The sequence below is a fragment of the Notamacropus eugenii genome, chromosome 2 (assembly GCF_028372415.1).
Source record: "Notamacropus eugenii isolate mMacEug1 chromosome 2, mMacEug1.pri_v2, whole genome shotgun sequence".
Lineage (NCBI taxonomy): Eukaryota > Metazoa > Chordata > Mammalia > Diprotodontia > Macropodidae > Notamacropus > Notamacropus eugenii.
Window position 1 is genome coordinate 428,119,685 of NC_092873.1, and position 22,218 is coordinate 428,141,902.

The 22,218-nt window shown below is 38.2% G+C and overlaps 1 protein-coding gene across 16 annotated transcripts in view; it reads right to left on the bottom strand.

Annotated features, from left to right (window-relative positions):
* HHAT (hedgehog acyltransferase) overlaps nucleotides 1-22,218 on the bottom strand; it is a 607,669-nt gene that overhangs the window by 527,722 nt on the left and 57,729 nt on the right. For all 16 annotated transcript variants that reach the window (XR_011973339.1, XR_011973345.1, XR_011973344.1 and 13 more), the window contains exon 4: nucleotides 13,044-13,157. Coding sequence is in view for 8 of the 16 variants with exons in the window: in XM_072637867.1 (XP_072493968.1) it covers nucleotides 13,044-13,157 (114 nt within the window). In the remaining 8 variants the exon portion in view is untranslated. The remainder of the gene's footprint in view (nucleotides 1-13,043; nucleotides 13,158-22,218) is intronic.

Genomic DNA, 22,218 nt, shown 5'->3' on the forward strand with positions numbered 1-22,218 from the left:
TATTGAAGTACTAACCTAACTTTATATTCAAAGTAGAATACAAAATTATGATACCTACCCATTTGTAAAGCATTATAAAGGAAGGTGCCAGAGATGACCAGCAATGTCATTTCACAGAACACTAACCGAAAACCGATGAAGGCAAAAGCTCATCTGTAGAAAGCTTAGTGTGACACTCAACTAAGCCAAACGACCCCAAGAACATTCACAGAAAAAACTTGTAGGAAGATAACAAATATATAGAAATAGAAAAAGACTTCTCAGCAGTTCTTTAATTATCTATTTTCATCATGAATGCTAATAAAAGCACTATTTCTGGACTAACATCTCAGTGTCCAGTTTGTTATATGAGAAATTAGTAGTTCTGTAGTAGTTATAGTAACAACTAACAATTACATATGGAATCAGGATTTGTACAGTGCTTTGCACACATTATCCCATTTAAGCAAAAAAAGATGACAAAGTTGAGATAAGTGGTTGGACTAAGCAAGTATAAACAAAGGAGATGCTGAAAATAATAAGAGATCATTTTACAAAGTACCTCAAGACATGTAACATACAATAAATAGAAAAAAAGATCATTGTTATTAAAAAAAAAAAAGCAAACAATAGGGTAGTAATAGCTACTGAACCATATGCTAACTTTGTCTTCTCTAGGAAATCTTTATGAGGAAGATCAATAACTACATCACAGATATCCCTGAAGGAAGAAACTACAAGGAAGGTACATGCAGTTTTCCAAAGGAAACAACCACCAATTTTCTAAAGCAAACTAAATCTGCATTTTCACGCAGAGCAGGAAGGTGCCCAGATTAGAAGGTACTATTGTGTTTACTGAATGACTTGGGGGGGTAGGGGGGTGGGAAGGGCACTTGACTCCACGGAACAAAATGAAGTCTTAATTGCTGTTCTCCAAAAAATGATCCTTTCATAATACAAAGAGCATATAAAATTCTTGATGAATGTAACCACAGAGAAAAACTCTGGTGCTTAATATCACAGAAGGCATGAAAGAAGGAGAGATGTTTGACAAGGTGTTTATTGTTGCTTTGTAGTTATCACTGCTCATCATTTGCTCTGGGAGAGGACCAATGCCATCAGGAGGGTGGTGTCTTGATTGGCAAATGAATTAGATTTTAAGTGAGACAGAGCTGTGCAAAATCATTAGCCTCCCTCTCTCTCCTCCAGACTCATTGGAGTCCAGTGGCAAGATATAGGTCAAGATGACTGGTGATGGTCTCAAATGCAGTGGGGAACCTTGGTCTTTTCCCAGATCTCAGTTTGTCTGAGGCAACACCCATTCAGTAAATAAAGGCTAGGTAAGAATTGAAGCAAAAGATGGTCTAGGTTGTCCATAATGAAAGACAACCCAAAAGCAGTCCAAATGAAAGAGGAATTCCCTGGAGCTAGAGAGGTCTCCCAGAGGTTCCAGTTTGCACATAACATTGTACTTACTGCACCAAGCCCCGGATAATATTACACAAATAACGGGATCTATAATTACTCAAAGGAGATCAGCCTGACATCCATATAGAAAAAAAACAAATGAATGAAAAATGCTTACTGTCCAGACTACGGTATAAAACTGGATGCCTAATCCATTGAGTTAGTATATTACTCTATATATCTAGTCAGGGGTGGAGAACCTGTAACCTCAAGGCCACATATGGCCCTCTAGGTCCTTAAGTGAGGCCCTTCAACTAAATCCAAATTTCACACAACAAATCTTTTTATTAAGTCAGTCTTAAAACAATATTTCTGTTACTGTATACAATGTTTTCAATGAACTCCAATGGCTCCTATTTCCTTCAGAAGCAAGTAAATTCTCTTTTTGGCACTTAAAAATCTTCACAACCTGGCTCCCATCTACCTGTCTAGCTTTATTACAATTTACTCTCCCTCCCACACTCTGTAGTCCAGTCACACTGTCCTTCCTGCTGTCCCTCACACATGACATTCCATCTCCCTTTTCCAGACCTTTGTGGGGACTGTTTCTCATGTCTCACCCAGGCCTCTTAGAATCTCTAGTTTCCTTCAAAGACCAATTCAAATATCATCTCCAATATGAGGTCTTTCTTGATCCCACCAGGCCTCTGGTGTTCTCTCTCTTCTCAAATTAATTACTAATTAGTATTAATTAGTGATTAATTAAAATTATTAGATTTATATGAATTTTGCTATGCTTCTGTAACGATAATGTATATATGTTGTTATTCAGTTGTTTTCAGTCATGTCCAACTCTCCATGACCGCACTTGGGTTTTCTTGGCAGAGATACCAGAGTGATTTGCCATTTCCTTCTCCAGCTCATTTTACAAATGAGGAAACTAAGACAAAAGGGTAAAGTGATTTGTCCCAGGTCCCATAGCTAATAAGTATCTGAGGTCAGATTTGAACCCAAGATGCTGAGTCTTCCTGATTCTAGGCCCAGAGCTCTAGCCACTGCACCATCTACCTGTATTATGTCTCTCCCTAAAACAATACAGGCTCCTTAGGGGCAGGATGTTTCTTTGGCTTTATGTTCACAGCAGCTAGCAATGCCTGTCACGCAGTAGGTGCTTAATGAATTGTATGCCAATTTAGTCATTCATCACCTATTGTCAAATTTCTGTCTTTACAAGTTTCTCATTCACAAGGAATTTGAAATGACATGGACATCCCCTTTCTATAAACTGAAATAATTGGCTGGAGAGGATGAAATCGTGTAGTCTTCCCAAGAAATGGTTCTTGTCTTCCTTCTTTGCTGTTTCAGATTCATTCTCACTAAATCCCCCATATGGGGTCAGGCAAGAGTTAGCTCAAGACATTTATTCACTAGTTGTGTGGCCCTGGGCAAGTCACTTAACCCTGTTTGTCTCAATTTCTTCAGCTGGAGAAGAAAATGGCAAACTGCTCCAAGGATCTCTACCAAGAAAACCCCAAATGGGGCCGTAGAGAGTCAGATGTGACTGAAACACATGAACAACAATCAGCTAACTTAAAGCAAAAATTAGATGAACACACACACACTATACACACACATACATACATACATACGTTATAATGTGTATATATTTTTCCCCTCTACTAATTTCTGGGATCCGGGGGGTAGCAAGATGTGTCTGAGTGACAACCCTGTCACTGGTTTGCTACTTGGAAAGGAAAAAGGGGAAAATAGTATTGGTTAGAATGTTTCTTGGCAATAGTTCTCAGATTTAGCTATGTGTATTAATTTTTTGTTGTATGTCTGCCCAGAAACTACTCAACGGGTGCATGGTCTGAGAAATGCAAAAAACGAGTTGACTGACAGTTTTCATGCACGGTATAATTTATTACACAACTCTCTAATCAATTACAGCTGCGCGCACACACACACACACATTCACACACACCACACATACACCACCCACATATACACACACACAAACACACTACACACACACACACACACACACACACACACACACACACACACCCCACACGTTTCCAATAGCTGTGTTCTCAAAGCTTGGTTTTATAGGGAGCAAAGGTTTCTGAGAACAATCAAAGGAAATTTTAGAACAACGTTAAAAATACAGTGCTACAGGAAGTCTGGAAAGGCTGGTCTAAGAACACAATGAACACACAAGACCTCTTCCAGGATTCCAGGAGACCAGTGAGTAAATCCTCCTCTGTGGATTCTATTCCCTGTTGACTTTAACAGATGAGCTTGCTCACCGTAGCTACTGCCAGAAGAAAATTAAATTTTGTAGCTGGTTAGCTCAGCTAGTTTGGGCATGGCACTAATAGTGATGACTGACATTTATAGAGAGATTTAAAGTTTGAAAAGTAATTTACTTACATGATCTTTACATTATCTCATTTGAGTCTTCCAACAGGGTGAGGGATAGGGAGAAGGGGACAAGCATTTATTAAGCACCTACTGTGTGCCAGGCACTGTGCTAAGGGTTTTATGAACACTGTCTCACTTGATTCTCACAACAGCTTAGTTAGTTAAGTGCCATTATTATGCCCATTCTATAGAAGGGCAAACAGAGGTTGTGACTTGCCCAAGGTCACACAGCTAATAAATATCTAAGGCTGGATTCCAACTAAGGTTTTCCTGACTCCATGTCCAGGGCTTTATCCAATGTACCTCTTAGCCACCTCTGTATAGGTACTAGGGGTACCTCATTTTACAGATGAGGAAACTGAGGGTCCAAGGGTAAATAACTCACTTATGGTCAGAGAAAAAGTGTCAGAAGCAGGATTTGAACCCATTTCTTCCTGATCCCAATTCTAGAACTCTATCTTCTGTGCCACATTAATGATGAACACTTACTGAGTCTAGTTAGCTTTGCACAAAGACATTTCTATCCCATGGTCAGATAGTGATCCCATTTTCATCCTACCCTTAACTATGCAGCTTGAAAAAAATGCATACAAGGTTATTTTTAGTTTAGTAAGGACAAATGTTCCAGGCCAATACAGTGTTCTGATGTCCAAAAAGCAAAGTAATTATCTAAGTATGCCCAATTCGTAATCCAATAATAAGTTACTTTCAGGGTTTAAAGCCATCACTTAGTCTCCATGTCTAGAGAGATTGGGAAACTCCTAGGGAAAATGTCATTTAACTCCAGCCAAGAGGACTGGGACGTCTCAGTGGTAAGTTTGAATTCTATACTAACTGTGCAACTAAAAAAGGGAAAATTCAACCTTGCCACCACCACAGCCTTTCTCATCAGCAAAATGCATGTGGGTGAGGAAACATGTAAAAAAGAGAGAAGGTGGAGCTAGAAAGGGTAAGAGGCTATGGAATCTAAGAAACTATTGGCAGAGAAGTTCTAAACTGCTGGGTCTCTGTATCACACTAATAGTTGTCCACTATGGCATGGAAACAGAAGTTACCCTAAACATCTGTGCCTACTAGGCATGGAACCAGGAAGTTCAGTTGGTTACAATAGTCTACTAATAAGGATCATAACATGGTTCAGTACTCTTAAGGGACAATTAACTTCACATAGAGAAAGCTGCGTTTCCCAGCCACAGACTGTACCCTTAACCTCATCTAGTCTGTTCACAAATATGTGTTACTGGCAACAAGGAGGACCAGATTTCAAGGTGGGGTGTGGAGGGTGAAAGTGGGAGGGAAAGACACTATAAAATATATAGTTCCGAGTTAATGCTACTTCATACTTGGAAAAATAATTCAAGTACATGTCCTAATAACATCAATCTCAAATGCCTATAAAAATGAAAAAAAAATTTTTTTTGAAAACAATATGTTAAGAGAGACAGTTGAAAGATCTGGGAACATTTAACCTGAAGAAGCAAAGATTTAGAGGGGATATAATATTCAAATAAAGAATTGTAATATGGAAAAGGGATCAGATTGATCCTATACAGCTCCTAAAATCAAAATAAAGAGGAATGGGTAAAAGTTATGAGATTTTAAGCTAATAAAATACATTATAACAATTGGAGCTATAGAATACTGGTGGATTATTTCACTAAGAAATTTTCCCTGCCTTGAAGGACCTTACAACCTACCAAAGGATGAGTAGAGGGGATATGACATGCACAAATGTATGCAGTTTTGCAGCTGCTCAAAACCAATACATGTAGTTTTACTTAATACAGACCTTCTAGTGTGGAATATCCCTCCACTGATGAAGATTGGCCAAGGGTCACTGAAAGGTTAAGTGACCTGCCTGTGGTCACACAGCTATTATATTAGTCTATGCTCAAACCCAGGTCTTCCTGATGCTAAGGTCAGCCCTTCATCCACTGTACAATGCTGCCTCCCAAAGCCATGAGCTACAGAAGCCAGTTATTACTCTAACTATTTGACAGACAGGGAAAGTAAAGCTCTTACCAAGGTCGCACAATAGCAGTGGCTGAGCTGAGAATAAAACTCTAAAACTTCCAGAAAGTTTTAAGTTATGGAGGAAGAAGGCGAGAGAAAAAAAAAAAACCACAACCAATGAAATGTTTTTTCAGTTTGGAAAAAGGGAGGGAGAAACCTAAGAAAAATTCAAAACATATACTTTTTTGGCATGTTCTTTACTTTTTTGGTTAAGGACCACAAAAACATTTGATGTACAACTTTGCTCATAAAGTTATCGAGTTTGGTATATGATATTTAATTACATTTGTACTCAATTTTCTCTCAAATATTTTTTTATTTTCATTATAAATGAAGCTTTAAGCTACCAAAAATTAGACAGCCTTGTATACTCTCTTTGTTTTAGTGGTTTATGAGAGGAAGGCAAAAAATTGAAAACAGAAGAAACCATCTGCATTATAGGATTTCATATAAGGAGCTCCTGGTGATGAACTTCCTTTACCAGTTCAGGTCACCACCTCCTCTGCAGTTTATAGTCATAGAGAATTTCTAGGCCATTAAAAGGATAAGGATTTGGGGTTTGCTTATTTTTTGCTTTAAATGATATTTTTCCCCAATTACATATCAAGAAAATTTTTAGCATTCATTTTTATAAGATGTTGAGTTCCAAATTTTTCTCCTTCCCTCCCCTCCCCTTTTCTGAAAATGGTATAGTTTGTCCAAGTGCTACCATGTAAACCATATTTCCATATTCATCACAGTTGTGGAAGAAGAAACGGATCAAAAGGAAAAACAATCATGAGAAAGAATAAAGTGAAAAACATATGTATCTGTATTCAGAGTCAATTAGTTCTCTATCTGAATATGGATAGCACTTTCCTTCATGAGTCCTTTGTACTTGTCTTAGATTATTGTGTTGCTGAGAAGAACTGAATCATTCATAACTGATCATGACACAATGTTGCTGATACTGTGTACAATGTTTTCCTGGTTCTGCTCATTTCACTTTCTATCTGTTTGTACAACTCTTTCCAGATTTTTCTGAAATCTGCCTATTCATCATTTCCCATTGTACAACAGTATTCCAGTATACCACAGTTTGTTCACCCACTCCCCAAATGAAGGGCATCCCCTCAATTTCCAATCACATGTAGGTCCTCTTTTTTATGATCTTGTTGGGATACACACCTACTATTGGTATTGCTAGATCAAAGGGTATGCATGGTTTGGTTGACCTTTGGGCATAATTCCAAATTGCTCTCCAGAATGATTCAATCAGTTCACAATTCTACTTACAATGCATTAATGTCCCAATTTTCCCACATCCTCTCCAACATTTATCACTTTCCTTTTTTGGCATATTAGCCAATCTGATAGGTATAAGGTAGTACCTCAGAGTTGTTTTAATTTGCATTTCTCTAATCAAAAGTGATTTAGAGCACTTCTTCATATGGCTAAGAATATCTTTGATTTCTTCATCTTAAGACTGCTCATATCCTTTGACCACTTACCAACTGAGCAATGAGGGTAAGTGTTTTGTCCAGTTACATGGCTTTTCAAATGCAGGACTCCAGCCTACAAAGCCAACACTCTATCCATCATTACAAGATGCATCTTTATGCTTTCCTAGAGAGCTACATAGTTTACAAAGCATTTTATGTTCATTATCTAATTTAATCCTCACAACAAACCTTGTGAAGTAGGCACTTCCTGAATGTTAGAGCTCAAGAAACTACAAAAACACCCTGAGAGAAGTTAAATAATACGTTCATCATCACACAACTAATGTTGGACTTAGGATTTGAATCCAGGCTGTCCTGAGACCATCTCTAGCATAGTATCTACTACATTCTTGTACATCCCACATCTTCACCTAAGCTATAAGAAAAGGAGGAGTCCCAACACCTGTCTGTGCCCACCCTCAAGGACTACAACTAGACAAGGTGAGGGGCAAGATGATTTTTAAAAGGACAGAGCTTCTAGGAAGCAGTCTGCTATCAAGTCACTCATTCTGCTGATACTTCTTATAGTATATCTCCTGGTCCCCTTGAAACTCCAAGGTAAGCTACCCCCTTCTCACTCCCCTCTTACATGGGAAAGGCTTTGGATTTTGCTTTCCAAACAACTGAAGTCTTCCAGTTCAATTTGACAAATACTTAAGTGTCTGTTTAATAGTGAAAAAACACTATGCTAGGTTCTAGGGATACAAAAATAAAATTAAACACATTATCAACCCTCAGGGAGCTTATCGTCTACTGAGAAATGATACATATACAGGAATATATATGCCACAAAGTAGGGTATGATGAGCATAAAAGAAAAATCTAAACAAAATGCTATGGGAAAACTTGAAGAAGGAGGGACCATCCAGCTGGAGGGATTAGAGAACAAGTCTTAGAGGAGGTAATCCCTAAATTGAGACCTCAAGAAAGAGAAGAAATGTCAAGAGGTAGAAACCTTTACCTGAAATGTCATCACCAAACTGAATGATTCAGTTTTTGATACTCAACACCTTCTCAATTCCCTCAGTTGCCTTTTCTTTCTGACTGGAGAGCTAGAGGATAGAGCACTAAACTCTTCTCAAAGTCTTCCTTTATAGAGGGCTGGGATCTGAACTTTACCAGTAACTCTCCATTTTCCATTAGCAGCTCTACTTGGTTTCAGCTCCATGGAACATCATGGCCTCATGCCAGGGGTCCAACCCCCTGCATGGCAGCTTCTTTTTGTGTGTTGTCTCCCTCCCCCTCCATTAAAATACAAGCTCCTTGAGGACAAGGGTTGCCTTTCTTTTTTCTTATTTGTATCCCCAGTACTTAAAACAATGCCAGACACATAGTAGGAACTTAATAAATGTTTACTGAATTGAAGATAAGGAAGGCATGAATCTCAGGCACAGAGGACTAAATTAGTTTTAGCCTGGAGGATGGTAAAGACTTTTGGATAAAAGGAGAGGTGATGCATTTCTCTTATCCATTTTTCCCACATTTGGCAACAGCAAGTTTTCTAAGGGGTTGGATTTCTGAGAAGTCAGCAGCAATGGCAGAGAAATTAAAGAAACTTTATCCATGAAACTTATGTACCCTATTGAGATTTACTGAAGTATATTCTTTTTAAAGCCAATCTTAGCTCCAAGGTTGGGGATGGGGGACAAGGAAAGGGATGGAGACGGGATATTTTATGGTTCTTCTAGTCTGCTTTTCACCTCAGGTCTTTAAGTCAGAACTCACAATAGCTATCTGGATCACACAAGTACCTGCCATTTCATATCAGTTAGTTGGAGTGGCCACACTCAAAGTACCCCGCAACTTTCCCTTTTACGTAGGAAAGCTCCTATCTTTGATATGTGTTAGTGACATTTCACCAGTGTTTCTGCTTCCCAGGAGTTCTAGGGTAACAATTGTCTCTAAGAAAAAGAAAGTATTAACTGCTACCTCTGCTCCCAGAGTTATACAATGATCTCTGATCATTGTAATTATTGGGAGGACAAGGTTGGAAGAATGTTGAGGTCTAAGGCATAAATATTCTTTGTGGGTAACTGAAGTGGAGTAAACCCTCAGAAGCTGGGATGCTTTACGAACTGAGAGGCCAGGTTTTCCTAAGAAGTCAGCAACAGCAGTACCAAAGTCATGGTTCAGAGACTGGATGAAGAATAAGACTGTGATGAGGTGGGTACTGAGGATAGAGGAGAATTAGCCAAGAGGTCAGTAGATGGCAGCAATAAGGATGTGGACAGGGTGATTTGGACAAAAGGACTGGAATCCCAAAGCACAAAGGCTTCTACGTGGGATCTGAAGGGTCAGAGGGCAAGGGAGAAATAACAGCCAGGACTTTAAGGGGAAAGCAGTAGAAACTGGGTTCTTTCATAAGAAAGCCAATTTTAGTCAGTGCCAGGAGGTGTAAAAAGTGTAAGAGGAAAAGAATGAGGACCAAGAAGAGCTTGCTGTGAACAGAGTAGAGGTCTAGCATGGCGGAAGGGGCGGGCAAAGCAGGACAGAGGCTGGGAAGGGGTGCACTGAGTGAGACAGCAATGAGAGCAGGAAGGGAAAATTCACAACCAGGAAGGGAACAGTCCTGAAACACAGGTATTAGAGCAGAAAGAGATTTGTGCCCACACTTGATATTCCTGAAGAAAGAAGAGGTTTCCTCCCAGGATCAGAGATGGTCTTAATCATTGAATGTGCTAAATTATTTGACACCAGCTAAATAAACTGTCCCCTACCATCCCTACCATCACCCAGGTAATGCAGGGCACCCCTCAGAGACTCCAGAAAACTCTGAGCTGCACCAGCTATTAGAGGAACTGGCTAGATAAATAATTGTTAGGGAAATACTTTCAGTTAAGCTACCTAATGAGACCACTGCACATACACACACACACACACACACAAAATCAAACAGAGCATTTGTAAAGTACCTACTAAGTGGCAAGGATTGTGAAAAGTAGGAAAAACAGTCCCTGTTCTCAAGGAGCTCATAGTCACACAAACAACTACATACAAACAAGATAGGATACATTGGAAATAATCTTGAAGAAAAGTCACTCACATTAAGGAGGATCAGGAAAGACTTGTAGCAGAAGGTGAGGTTTTAATTGAGACTTAAAGGAAGCCTGGGAAACCAGGAGGTAGAAATGAGCAGGAAGAGAATCCCAGGCATGGGGAACAACCAGAAAAAATGCAAGAAGCTGGGAGGTGGAGCATGTAGTAGCAGGAGCATGTAGTAGCAAATATAGAAAAGAGGCCAGTACCAAAGGATCATAGAGTATGTGGTGGGAGTAGTCAATGAACAATTTAGATTTCTTAAAGAACTGTACAGAGGATTGAAACAAGGACAGCTAACAAAGAAGGGATATAAAAGTGGTGGTTCAAAGAAGGAATCAACAGAATTTCAGGATGCGTATTTGTCTTTGTAATAAATCCTTTGGAACCTCTTCACTTTGAAAGATCACTTCAGCCCTGGAATTCACACTTCATTAGAACCCTCAGTCCCTGGGGCTCCTCCCTCTGATTGGAAGATGGAGGGCATCTCCCCAAACCTCCATTTCCAGCCCTCTCTTCATTTCCCACCAGGTTGCACACCTCTGGACTTCTCTATCATGCATTCCACAGGTAACCTTCCCCTCCACCACCACCGTTTTCCACGCTTTTTATATTTTGTCTATCTCCCCTCCCTGTTAGAATCTAAGCTCCTTGAGGGCAGAGAGTGTCTATTTTTTTCTTGCATTTGCATTTCCAGTACTTAACACAGTGACTGCCACATGACATAAACATATACTAGTCAACTGATAACAGATGATGGAGAGAAGGGAATGTTATTAATATTGCTTACCTAGATTTTATCAAAACATTTGAACAAAGTCTCTGATGATCTTTTTCTGCCTTCTGGTTGCTTTGGGACACATCTCACATCTGTAAGAGACTTTTCCTGGTCCTTCCCATCCTGCTTCTGTCACTTTATAGGGTTGTATATAGAATTATTTGTAAGCTTTCTCCCCCATTAATAAAATGTGGACTTCTTGAGGGTAACCTCTTTTTTGATTAGCATAGTGCTTGGCATATAGTAAGTACTTAATAAGTGTTTATTAATTGACTATTTTTGTGGAAAAGATAGAGAGAATGGTAGTATTTGGTGCATTCAGAACTGGGAGAATGACCAATGCTAACTTGAAAGAAGATTTCTAATGGAAGGCCCCAGGGGTCTGTGCTCATCCCTGTACTATTATGATTGTTTTCAATGATGTGGAAATGGAAGAGAATAGGGAACAAGCATTTATTAAGTTCTTACTATGTACTAGGCTCAGTGCCAAGCACTTTACAAATATGATCTCATCTGAAGTAGAGATGGCAGGTTTATCACATCTGCAGATGAGACAAGACAAGGGATGGCTAGCACATGATCCAAAATGATCTTGACAAGCTGCACTAAAACTGCAGGAGTCACAGAGAGGATGATTTAGGCTCAACCACAAGGAAAAGTAGAATGGGCTGTTTCAGGAGGCAGTGAGTCCCTGGCCCTAATCCTTTACCAATTCATCCATACAAACAAGTTCCTTAACTTCATTTTTAAAATAGGCATCAGAGGATCATAGATTTAGAGCTGAAAGGGACCCTGGACATCAACAAGTTCAACTCTCTCTCCTTCTGCAGATGAGGAAACTAAGGTACAAAGTAATTAAGTGATTTGTCCAGCATCACAGAGTTACTAAGTGTCTGAGGCAGGGTGTGAACTCCCTCTATCCACTGTACCACCTTGAGCTCTCTCTGTCCTTCGCAGGGCTGTTGTGAGAATCAAATAAGAATTCAAATAAACTACCATACAAACTTTAAAAGTGATAGATGAATGTCAGCTATAATCATTGTTGTTCATAGTCACTGTTATGGTTATCTATTTTAAACCCCTCTTGCAACTGAAGAAAAAATAAGGACCAAAAAGGTACGATTTGCCCAAGATCAAAAATCTAGCTAGTATAAAAAGTATCAAGCTCCTAACCCGGGTTTCCCAGTTCCCACCCCCAACCCTCACCCAAGGTTCATTCTGATATATGAGGCACAGATTCCCAAAAACAACTGATTCCACCTGGGCCATTTGGTATACAGTGCGTGAATGTGAGTTATCTGATTCAGATACAGTTAAACACAACAAAAGGAAGTTTTTAGGCCAAGTAACAGCATCTGAGGTCAATTTAATTTCAATTCAACAAGTATTTATTAAGCCCTTACTAGGTGGCAGCACTGTGCTAGGTGTTTCAGATACAAACATAAAGCACCTGTTAAAGCTTTTATTCATAGTTCCAAAAGAAAATTTACGATCTCTATAATTTTTAAAAAGGGAAAGAGATGTAAAGGTTTTAGAAATAACCAAAAAAAGGTTTTTCCACCCTAGTTTTTACAGTTTTTCCCTAAACTCTTCTCTAGCCAGTGCTAGATCCCAAATCTACTAACTCCCAACTTAAAACCCATTTCACTTAGTTATACTGGGAAGCTAGGCACAGAGGCTTTCCAAAAGTCACCTAAACATTCAACTTTATCTTTCTTTTTTTATCAACAAAACCATGTTTCTATATAGAAAGAACAGCAACAACAAAAACATGGTATAAGAAACTGAATTGTTTTTAAGTAGATGTCAAATTGAACAAAGCAGGAAGAAAACTGTCCTGTGTGTATACCCACCTGAATTTCTTTGGATTTCCTTCTGTTAATATAATTAACTTAAATAATAAATTAAAATGTTTTCCTCCTTACCTTTCCCATCAGGAGCATGGCAACTTGAGACATGGCCATATGACCAAGAAAGATCCAGACTAGTTTCTGCTTTCCCCATTCAGTCCAGAAGCTCCATTCAAAGTCAGCAGTGTCCTAAATGGATCAAAAGAAGAGTTTATTAGAATGGATGGTCAAGGCATCTGGGTAGACAGGGCTGCAGGGAAGCAAGATTCAAATATTATTCCACTAATAAGAATATTTCACATTTTGTATGATACTTTTACATGAATTATTTCAACGCAGGGAGAGAGGTTGTGTTGTACACAGATAATTATTCTCATGCTACACATAAGGAAATTGAGGGTCAATGAAGTTGATTATGTTGCCCAAGATCACACATCTAAGTAGGTAGTAGAGTCAGGATGCCAACCAAGTTACTTCTACTCAGACCTAAGTCTCATGTTCTTTTTAGTATGCCATGATGTGTCTCACTAGGGGAATTGGCAAAACTTGGAATTAGAAAAAAGTATTAAAGAAACGCAGTTTTAATATTTTAATAGTTTCAAATACCATAACTTGGCCCCACTCTTGTCCATCCATCTTGTCTATTCAAGGTCTTATTTCTAAAATATATAGAGAATTTACAAGAATACAAGTCATTCCCCATTGGATAAATGGTCAAAGGATATGAACAGGCAGTTTTCAGAGGAAGAAATTAAAGCTATCTATAATCATATAAAAATTCTCCAAATCACTATTGATTAGAGAGATGCAAATCAAAACAACTCTGAGGTACCACATCACACGTATTAAATTGGCTAAAATGACAAAATAGGAAAATGATAAATGTTGGAGAAGATGTGGGAGAGTTGGAACAGTAATGCATTGATGGTGGAGCTGTGAGCTGATCCAACCATTCTGGAAAGCAATCTGGAACTATGTACAAAGGGCTATAAAATGTGCATACCCTTTGACCTAGCAATAACACTTCTAGGGTTATATTCCAAAGAGATCATAAAAATCAGAAAAGGACCCACATATACAAAAATATTTATAGCCCTTCTTTTTGTTGTGGCCAAGAACGGAAAATTTAGGGGATGCCTATCAACCGAGGAATGACTGAACAAGTTGTGGTATATAAATGTAATGCAATTCCATTGTGCTATAAAAACTGATGAAGAGGAGGACTTCAGAAAAACCTGGAAAGATGTATATGAACTGATGCTAAATGAAGTGAGCATAATCAGGAGAACACTGTCCACAGTAACAGCCACAGTGTGTGAGGACTATTTTTGATAGGCTTAGCCCTTCACTATTCAAGGAGCAATGCAAGGACTTAAAACATTTCCAAAGGATTCATAATGGAAAATGCCATTCACATCCAGAGAAAGAACTATGGAGTCAGAATGCAGAGTGAAGCAGACTACTTTGTTTTGTTGTTTTCTTTTCTTTTTTTTCCTCCTGGTTTCTCCCATTCATTATAATTCTTCTATGCAACATGACTAACGTGAAAATGTGTTTAATAGGAACATATGTACAGAACCTATATCAGACTGCATGTCATCTTGGATAGGGAGGGAGAAGGAAGGGGAAAAAATTTAAAATTTATGGAAATGATTGTTGAAAACTGAAAACAAATAAATTAATTAAATTTTTTTAAAAAGCAATTTATTCAATAATCTACCTTTTATCTTGAATCAAAAAAAATCATTCATGCTAATATGCAAGCATACTAGATATAGCTTTGTGAAATGTATTCATTAGGGTTTTGCTTATCAGTTCTGCTTTGACAGAAAAGCTCCCTCCCACAAACACCCCTTCTCAACTCATGTGGAGATGTGACCAAGTTTCCTAACCTATTGGCATCAAGCTATCTGATTTCATTTCACTTTATCCATTGGTTTTCAAAGATTTTTCGCGTAGTCTAAAGTCTTTCAATTGATTGAGATATTCTCTCATCTAGTTAATGTATCAGAGTTAAAATGGAATGAGATAGTTTCAATCCCACCTTTTACACTTGTTCTGGACAGGTGGATCTTAGGATAATGTGTAGTATTTTGGGTTGGTTTTTTTTTTTCTAATTATCAAGCATTCTTTTCTTCTCCACCCACTGAGAAGAAAACATGGAAAAGCCTGTATGAATTGAGACAGAGTGAAGTGAGCAGAATTTTTTAAAAAGTAGTTTATACTATAACATCAATATTATAAAAATTAATAATTTTGAAAGACTCTGATCAAGTGAATGATCAAGCATGATTGTGGAGGACTAATATGAAAAAACACTGCCTACCTCATGACAGAGAAGAAATGGGTTAAAATGCAGAATAAGAAACACATTTCTGGACGTAATCCATGAAGGAATGGGCTTTGCTTGACTGTGTTTATGTGACACAGTGGCCCTGTTATTTCTTTCTTTCTTATCTATGTAGTATTACTAGAACTGGATAAGAGTACTGCCCAGCTATTCAGTCACCAATGTCAGTGCCAATAAAATACCATTGCTGTAAAAGGAAATAGTACAGGAAAAAAAATCTAAAGGATAAGAATCAACTTGAATTCAACCAGCATTTATTAAATGCCTCCTATATGCAATGTATTGTATAAGATACCAAATAAGCAAACATTTGTCATTGAAAATATTCCATTCACCACACCGAAAATCCTAAGTTTTGCAAGTACTTTCTAGTGATGCACAGGGATGCAAGCACCATTTTTAAATTTTATTTCACTTTTAATTTATGGAATAAAACAAGTATTACCATAACACAGCACAATAAAAAGATGATTGCACATGAAACTGCAAATCTACTATGCACAACTTGCTATTTCTTTCAAATATATAACAAAATTATCATGTCCATTTATTTTTTTTTCTTCCCTCCACACTATGAACATCATTTTAATGCAGGGAGAAAGTAACACAGTAAGTATCCTGCAAAGCTTCATAAACATAAGTTATATGGTCCACTCAGGGCCCTGGGAAACTGTTATAGGGTCTCATTAATGGAAAGCTGGTGGACTTGGCATCCAAAACACTGGGTTTATGTAAGCTAATTTACCTCAGTGAGCTTCAGTTTTCTCCTCTGTATAATGAGGGGGGTGGATGAAATGACCTTTAAGGTCCCTTCCAGCTTTCACATCCTGTCTAGCAGGGCAGATTCCAACAGACCTTAGAGTCTTGCTTGCATAACTGATTCATTGTATGACAAAAAAAGGGGGCCTTCTAAAAGAAAAACTTTGCTTGCTGAACTTCATGCTTTCCATTTAAAATATTTACTTCAAGGAAAACTGCCTGCCTAAAAAAGCGAAGCCAACAAGTATAAGAGCTTCAAACTCCAAAGATATTGACTTGGGCTTTAAAAATATTGACAAACTCTCCCTTCTTAGCAAAAGTTCCATGGACTTTACACTTAATTTTCCCTACCTTCGAACAAGAGGGTATTGCCTTTCCATGTTCAAGGGCAAAGGACAGGGCCTCTTCGCTGAAATGTCATAGTTTCATGTATGACTGGGAAGGCACTGCAGAAGAGATCTATTTGGTCTAACCCCTGTCATGTTATAGGTGAAGATTCCAAGGATCAGTTTAAATATTAAACACTCAAGGTCACACAATTTGTCAGTTAATAGAGCCAAGGTCTGAGCCCATGTTCTAAGACTCCACACTTTGTCCCACACCATTTCCTCTCAATGACGAACCTCTTTAGTCTATGTATGAGAGCCCAGGGGTGTACAAACAACAACTACATTACAGCGTGTATATTCTAGCCAGGGAAAAACATACCAGTGTTAGGGAAAGATTTATTCCATGGAGAACGATATGCTTGAAAGTCCCTCAACAACACTAACTGTGCTGAGGTTTCATTTAATCAGAGAACACTTAAAAAGTTCATTCAATCAATGAGCAAACATTTATTAAGCATCTATATGAGTTAGGTTCTGAGACAAAAGTCAAAAATGAAATGGCCGTGACCCTCAAGTCGCTTCTCTTCATTCACAAAGCATTCACTGAGCAACTGCTATAGCCATAAATGTGAAACAGGCATTATGGTAGAAGGGATACAATGTTAGACTTGGAATCAAGATCTGGGTTTAAATCCTGTCATTTGATATTTGATCGTTCTGTAAATATGGACAAATATCTTTACCTCTTTGAGCCTGAATTTTCTCATTTATAAATTGTGTGTAGTTACACCTGAAGTATCTATTTTGTCACATGCTAAATTGAGCCCTATATCACGGTTATTATTATTAGGTCACGGACCTTGGTTTCATGGATTATATAGTCTGACGAGGAAGAGATGTACAGAAATAATGTAATGTAAGGGTGGGGTTGATTGATTTACTCAACCTCACTCTATTTAAAGTGATAAGATGCTCAATCAATCAATCATAAGCCTGAGACAAAAAAAAAAATGACACAAGACAGGAAATCTGTTATAACTGGCTGAGGGATTTCATCATATCCTCTGGGTCCTGTGTAAAAAGATCAAGTTATCTGGAATGAGGGAACTGCAGAAAATAGAGCAAACATTCTGTTCTAGCTAAAACTTCCGAAAAGGAACCAAGTGAACTAACACAGGAGGGAAGATGGGGCAAGAGGAGAGTCTCAGCTTTGGTTTTGGGTCTAAATGCATGCAGGCACACACACTCACACCTACGCGCACTTTGTCCAGGGGAGGAATTTGTGAGCTACAAAGAACATAGAATATTTGAGACTTCTCATTTTCCCATCAGTATTGTAGTGGCATTCCCAGATCAGCCAATAACAGTGTACATATTTGGAGCTAAAGGTAGATTAGACATAAATTCACGTCTCTACAAAAAGTCTACTACACTCTGCACCCCAAGAATGGGAAAAAAGGAATTTGAGCAAATAGGAGCTACTTTTTCTACATGTGTTCCCTAAGCTTGAGCCCACTTTGCCCTGCACTCTGTGTATACTATTGATAGAGCATGTCCATATCTTACCAAAATTCTTAAGAAACTTACTGTCTTGGACTTCTCACTTGGCATTTATTGCCTTTCACATACCGAATTGTATAGTTAACTTTTTTGTGTTTCCCCTCAACTTGGTTGTAAACTTTTCAAGGGCACTTTGCATCTAAATCTGTCCCAATGTTTTGCACATTGTAAATGTTCCATGTAAGTTGACTGATTACAGAACCTCAGGGCAATACAAAACCATCTTGATTCCTAGTGACTTCCCCATAAAAAAAGTATTTTAAAAAATAAGTTTAAATTTTAATTGCTTAAATTTTCACAAAAGCTTACTTTTTAAACTTTAAAAAAAAATTTCCCAACATGATATCCTAACATTAAATGCTTTTATCTGCATTTCTATATCCAGAGAATCTATGAAGGACACACATTTTTCAAAGTAATGAGTCAAAAACCATAATGATACTTTGCAAAGGGATGAGGGTGAAGGGTAGGAAGAGGATTAGAGGCAGATAATTCCTATAGAATGAGATTCCATAAAGAAAGTTTGCAAAGAGCTGCAGAGTAAAAATCTGTGGGGGCAGAGACAAGACGGCAGAGCAGAAGGACGGACCTATAGAAGCTCTCCCCCTACAGCCCATAGAACACCTGTGAAAAATAACTCTAAACAAATTCTAGAGCAGCAGAAGCCACAAAACAACAGAGTGAAAGAGATTTCCTGCCCAAGGCAGCCTGGAAGGCCAGAAAAATTCTATCACATGGGTCTCAGAGCGGAGTGCAGTCCAGCCTTGGCCACGTGGTACGGCACGGACAGGACCAGAGTAAAAATCTACGTTAAAGAAATACACTCCTCCAGGACTCTACAGCAATTATACCAAACAGAAAGCAAAGGTACCAGCCACAAGGCTAGTGAACTTTGGTTCTGTTATTATTATAATTGTTCCAAAAGTCTTAGTGCAGCTTTAAGAGGTTTAAAGCTGCACTAAGACTTTTGGAATACCCTGCACGTTAGCTAGTATTAGTGTTGCTATAACTGTTAAAGTTTTAATAACTTAAAACTACACTAAGACCTCTGGAACACCCTGTGTGCAGCCCTATACAATTTTCAAAGCACTCTGCATGTTATCTCATTTGATCCTTATAATAACTCTGTGAGTTAGATCCTATTTTTATATACATTTATATACCCATTTTACAGTGGAAACTGAGGCTTAAAAAAGTTAAGTAATATGCTCAGAGTATCAAAATTAGTCTTCAGACTTAGGTTTTCCTGACAGCACTTGATCTACTAGGCCATCTAACTGCTTCAGTGAACAATTTTATTTCACCAAAGTCCTACTCTAATGCCTCATCATGGCATGGAAATGACCCTGGATCCTCAAAGGCTATGCCCACAGGTCCTGACAGGCTGGAAAGGTACCAAGGGGAGTCACAATGATGAGTGGAAATGAGGTCAACAGAATTGCTCAGCTAGTAAGGAGAAGGAGAATATGAGTTGAAAGAGCCCCTGTTCTGTAGTCAGAGGACCTGAGTTCAAATTCTACCTCAGATTTTTACTAGCTAGGTGACCCTGGACAAGTCACCTAACCACCTTAATTCTCAATTTTTTAAAATGAGAGTTAGAATAGATGACAAAAGAAACCCCTTGCAGCTGTATCTTATGACCACTGTTCTGCTGTCCAGGGACTAGCCTAAGTCTGAAGAAGATCAAGTTGGCAATAAGTTGATGAATTTTTCCATCACAGTAAATCTCCAATATAATCTCCTAAATTATAGGAGGAGTTACAAGCTGCATAGGAATAAAGTCTAAATGACTCTTAAGGTTGAAAATCCAATAAATAATCAGTGACAAATGAGAAATCCACTTCTCCAAGTAAAAGAAGGGATAAGTCTAGAGTACACCCAAGCTAATAATAAGAATTTCTAGAGTCAGTTAGAAAATCTAAAAGGCTCCTTACAACTTTAAAGCTAAGATTTTATGATCCTGAGAAATTCTTGAAATAATAATTTTGCCATTCTCATAATCATTATTGATACAATATCACAATTCATGTTTTGATTAAACTTTCAAGTTTACAAAGAGTTTTCTTCACAACAACCCTGCAAGACAGGCAGCATGAATTTCACAGACTGGGAACATAAGGGTCCAGGAGGTTCCAATAATGTGCTCCTACATGCCATAATGTTTCAGAATCTAGGTCTTCTGACTCTTAAATCAGGGCCCTTTCCACCATTCCATATGTGGTGTTAAGCAGGACAAAGGGAAGCAACCAGAAAGGGTTTTAAGCTTTAAGTTTAAGCACATAATATTTCCCCCAAGCTGGAAGAAAGCCTGAGATGACGGAGAATGAAAAAGTCTATTACCACATCATGGCAAAAAACCAAGGCACCTACAGAAACTACCCACGTGAAACAGAGACATTTATCCTACAGCTGTGGTCAATTACTCCAGAAGCACTGCTCATTTTAAGGAACCAGATTCTCTCAGGTCCAAAGTTAACCATTCATGAGTTCCTGCTCACCACCATGGTATGGTGTCCAAAATAGGTATGGTAGGATAGTTAAAGTGATTAGTACTAAAATGCAATAATTTGTAGGAATTTAATGGGAGAGAATTCCACTTTTTTGTGATTCCCAGATGAAGGAAGGGTTAACTATGAAGGCTCAAATCTATCCCAGTTGCTAACAAGGCTGTAACAAGAAACACTGACAGTCGAATTTGTAAAATGAGGCTTTGACTGCCCTGAGGTTCTCTCTTTTTCTGGTCTATGTACATATACTTTTAAGAAAATTTTCTAAATTCTAAACTCCTAGCTAGGTCCATCCACTTTATCACAAATCAAAAACTAGAGAGAGGAAAAGATGTCTACATGTCTTCTTATAAAGGATTTCAAAGCATACTAAGTACTATCATTCTGTACTATTTCTGCTAATCTTCTAATCATTAAAACAGCTCATTCTTAAACTTGGCTCAAATTCATCATCTCTGCCACCACCAATTTTTAAAAAGTATATTGGATTATATAATGATGCAATCAGCTTTGCTCTCCAGATTTATCATGCTTATCAAATACAGTCAAGGCCTCTGGAAGGCTTTGTTTGATGGCAATCAATGTGATCCCACCACTAATCTCATGCTCCAGAAGTTGGAGTTCAGAAAGTGGGGATCCCAGTTTCAAAATCCTGACTGGTGCAAAGATCTAAAGACTTAGAACTTCATTTACAACTTCAATATGCTACGTGCAATCAGACCCCATTATCTGAACTTTTCTGGATTACAAGAGAAAATGCTGCAAATATCAGGAAGGCACAGAATCTCAAAACAATCAAGAGTTTCAATCAATCAGCAATTAACTATTAAGCACTTACCATGTAGTAAGCACTGTGCTATGAGCTGGAGTTTCAACAAAAGGCAAAGCAGTCCCTGTCCTCAAAGAGCTTACATTGTTCCTCTGCAACAGGCATTAACGAGCACGTAAGCTACAATTCTGTTCATTAAGCTAGGATTTAGATGGGAGAACTTTTTGCCTTCTCTTGTGAGGAAGCAAGCCTCCATGTCACTTCCTGCAGTATCCTCCTCAATAAATCAATAAATAAACATTGATTAAGCACCTAATCTGTGCCAGACACTGTGCTGAGCTCTGGGGAAAAGAGGCAAAAGGCAGTCCCTGCCCTCAAGGAATTTACAATCTAATGTATCCCCCAAAGGGTTCTTCCCTCACCCCCCCTTCAAACACCCGTTTATGGGTTATCTTATCCCTTCATTAACATAAGTTCCCTGAGAGCAGGGACTAGCTTGGTTTTTGTTTGAATTGTATTCCCAGCACTTATTATAGTACCTGCTACATAGAAAATGCTTAATAAATACTTTATCAATTTATTTCTGTAGATATTTATCTATAATAAGCATCCTGAGATTTCATCACATTTTAGGAGAATAACCCTGTTCTCTAATACCTGAGCATGTGCTGTCTTATGACCTACAACTTATTATTCAAAAGTGACCTCCACGTTTACTCAAAAACAGACACCTAGGGTACTATCTCTGTCAAGGGCATCATCATCTTCCTAGTCACCAAGGCTCAGAACCTTATAAAGATTTTGATGCACACTGTCACCAGTGTAATCCTTCCATAAAATCACTTTCATTAAGTCACTATCGTATGCAAAAAAAAAATTATTGACTTACATTGACAAGAAGATAAAATCTAAACATCTTGGTTTGACATTCTCAATCCTCCCTAGATTTTTCCCAGTCTACTTTCCCAACTGTTCT